The 3,132-nt window shown below is 44.4% G+C and overlaps 1 protein-coding gene across 1 annotated transcript in view; it reads right to left on the bottom strand.

Annotated features, from left to right (window-relative positions):
• Positions 1–3,132, bottom strand: part of LOC103606901 (high affinity immunoglobulin gamma Fc receptor I-like) — a 21,747-nt gene that overhangs the window by 10,170 nt on the left and 8,445 nt on the right. The window contains 3 exon segments of the mRNA XM_008591461.1: positions 578–864; positions 1,773–1,817; positions 1,820–2,068. Coding sequence (XP_008589683.1) covers positions 578–864; positions 1,773–1,817; positions 1,820–2,068 — 581 coding nt within the window.

Raw genomic sequence — 3,132 nt, 5'->3', positions numbered from 1 at the left:
AAGGAAAAAAAAAAAAAAAAAAAAAAAAAAAAAAGAAATTGGTTTAATCAAATCAATTATTTTATCATTAAAGTACATACAAGAAACAATTGTGACCAAGATATAAGTGTGGAAAAATCTGGAGAGGAAGCACAAAGGGGAGGGCGGGAAGGAGGATGCACTTTGTCATCGGTGGCACTGATGGCCTGTTTTCCAAATTTTTTTTTTCGACCAGTAAGGGGATCAAAACCCTCGGCACAGTGTTGTCTGCACCACGCTCAGCCAATGAGCGCACCGGCCATCCCTATATAGGATCTGAACCTGCAGCCTCGGCACTACCACACTGTCCTGAGTGAGCCACGGGGCTGGCCCCTGTTTTCCAAATTTTTAAATATTTCTTTAGAGTAGGTCTCATTTCAAATTATCACTGATTACCACAATTTATCTAAATTAAAGTCAGCTCATTTATTTGCTTTATTTAAGAGTTATATGCTAGGGGAACTACAGTTCCAGTGTCATTCAACTTTTGGACGTCTGTGTCCCAGTGCTTACACGGAGAGGAAGTGGCAAAAGGAACTGTCCAGGTCTATGAACACACATCGAGCTGCTGCTGCTCTCCCTCCTGGGGCTTCTTCTGGTGTGTTCTTTCTTGCAACTGTTCTTCCTGTTCCTGACACCTCAGCTCTTCTTCTAAATGTCTATCTTTTTGAAGGTAGGAAGTTACCTTCTTCCCATGATCAGAAGCCAAAAAGATTCCTAAATTCCACTTTTTCTTTCTTTGCAGTTCTTTACGTACTGTCACACAGAGAAAAGTGTCCACCAAAAATATTCCCACTGCCAGACAGAAAAGGACATGAAAGCAGACAGGAGTTGGTGACTGGAGGCCTGAAACAGAGAAAGATAAAGAGCAGAGATACTGTTTAGAAACCAAAGGGCCCTGGCTGAGTTATGTTTGGAAAAGAAGTTTGGCTGAGACTTGAAGTGCCCGTCCCCAGTGGACGCACTGGTCATTTCAGGGTCAGGAAGGAACTGGAGGTAGCTCCAGCTGGGATATATGTTATACAGACATGGGGCAGGCTCCCTGGAAAAGTTAAACTGCCAGTGCCTTGTGCTTGGACCTACTCCCTAGTTTCAGAGACAAATGTTATCGCTATGCCATTTAATGCTTGAAATGAATTTGGGTTGAAGATTTACTTTTTTCCCCAAAAGAATCTTTGTTCTGGAGCTCACAATCCTTTGCCTCAGTTAGATATAGACACTTGGGCAGGTAGCTATGTGCAGTCCACAAAATCGCTCTCTCATAAATCCACCATGTGAGCTCCTCGGAGCAAAAACTGCACCCTGGTGTCTGTATCCCCAGACCTATGACAGTAGGTAGGAGGAACTCAGTAGATTGTTGGTGAGATTGTTGGTGAGGGAGAGGGAGCTGGTGGGTGGGGTGGGGTGGGGAGAGACAGAGAGAAGGCAGAAGGAGGGCAGGGGGTGGGAGTGGGAAGAGAGCAGGAGGAAGGAAGAATAGAAAATACAGAAGGAGAAGAAAAGAAGGAAGACAGGAAAAACAAAAAGAAGGAAGGAAACAAAAGAAGGACAAAGAAAGAAAAGGACGTTTAATGACATTTGTGAGGAGAATAGTGAAGTTCCGAATCAAGGGTAGAAAGGCCTGCTGGTGGGCTTTTCCTGAAGAAAATTCCTCCTGCTGGCTGGGCCATGAAACTCTTGAACAAACCTCAGTCCCACGGGAGAAAAGGGAGCCCCTTCTCCAGGGCCAGTTGCTTCCCGTCATTCTTCCTCACCAAGCACTTGGAGCTCCAACTCCAGACTGCACTTAAGGACATTCCATCTTCCGTGGCGGCCTTGCACCAGTATAACCCAGAATCTTCTCTTCTAACAGTTAGTATCTGGTATTTGGAGGATGTGTTCCTGACCTGCAGGAGCTCGCTGCCCATGTAGAAGGAGAAGTAAAGGTGCAAACCAGGCCTCTGTGAGAGCAACTTAGTTTCACAGCTCAGGGCGACCAGGTTCCCCTCTAGGAGAGGGAGGGACAAGGATGCTGTCGGCGCTGGAGCTGGAAATAGCTCTAAAGAGAAAGTTGATGAGTGACAGGGTGGCCTGCTTCAGTGTCAAGGTTCTTTTCACAAGATGTACCCTTCCCCCCTCGTTGGGAAACTTGCCCCTAGAGAATGCATCCATAAAGTATAATTTTTCTCACTTCCAGCAGAGAGGCATTCTTGGGGTTTCCTAATAGACACAATTACAGTTGCCAGCTTGCTTGCATCCAATGAGGAGACTACCTCTACATGGTCCATGCTTCCCTGAATGGCTGTTTTATTTATTATATAACCATGTCCTTTTGGCAGTGGTCGTCCAGGAGTGGACACTGACCCACATGCTTGCCAGTTCAATGACTCATTATTCGTGTTCCTGACTCAAAAGATAATCTGGGACAATAATTTCTTTCTCACAGGAATAAACTTTTTTCAGACAGAAAAACGGTGCTTATGGTTGGAAGTACTAAGAGGAAAGGCCATGAAAGAGTCAGAATAAGGGCCATGTGCGAACTGGAACAGAGGAAGCTGCTTAGTTTGCAGTTGCTTAGAGAGAAGTGGGACCAGAGAGGCCATGCTATCTCTGAGAGATATATGAAAAGTATAACCAATATCTAATAGCTTCCTGGTTTCTATTCTATGAAGCTTTCTTGAGGTTCCACTGCATTGTTTTCTAATAACTCTCCTAGCTACCTTGAGTGAGTATTCCTTGAAACTAAAATAAAATTGATGAAATAGATCTTCACTGTGCCCCTTTTGTTATATGCCCCACCAATAATTGCAATGGACTGGGACCCAGAGACCTCTATTCTGGTGCCGGCCCTGCTTCCGGTCATTGTAAGGCAGTTTAGCTCTCTGGATCTTAGTTTCTTCACTTGTAAACTGAAGCGAGGATTTTAGAGGATTATGATGCTCCCTCTGGTCCTTACAACTATATAGCTCTATAAGTATCTAGATACAATAACTTTCACAGTGACAGATACCCCTGCTGATGTGTAGTGGCACATTCCCATGCCTGAATACTGATAAATGCCATTGTGACTCATCTTAGTTTTCAGAATGGTGAGTTCAGAATTTAAGGAGAAAACTTAAAGGCTTTGTCATTTTG

This window comes from Galeopterus variegatus, unplaced genomic scaffold (assembly GCF_000696425.1).
Source record: "Galeopterus variegatus unplaced genomic scaffold, G_variegatus-3.0.2 Scaffold6932, whole genome shotgun sequence".
Lineage (NCBI taxonomy): Eukaryota > Metazoa > Chordata > Mammalia > Dermoptera > Cynocephalidae > Galeopterus > Galeopterus variegatus.
The sequence above is the reverse complement of the archived record's forward strand: the minus strand, read 5'-3'. Positions and strand labels throughout refer to the sequence as shown.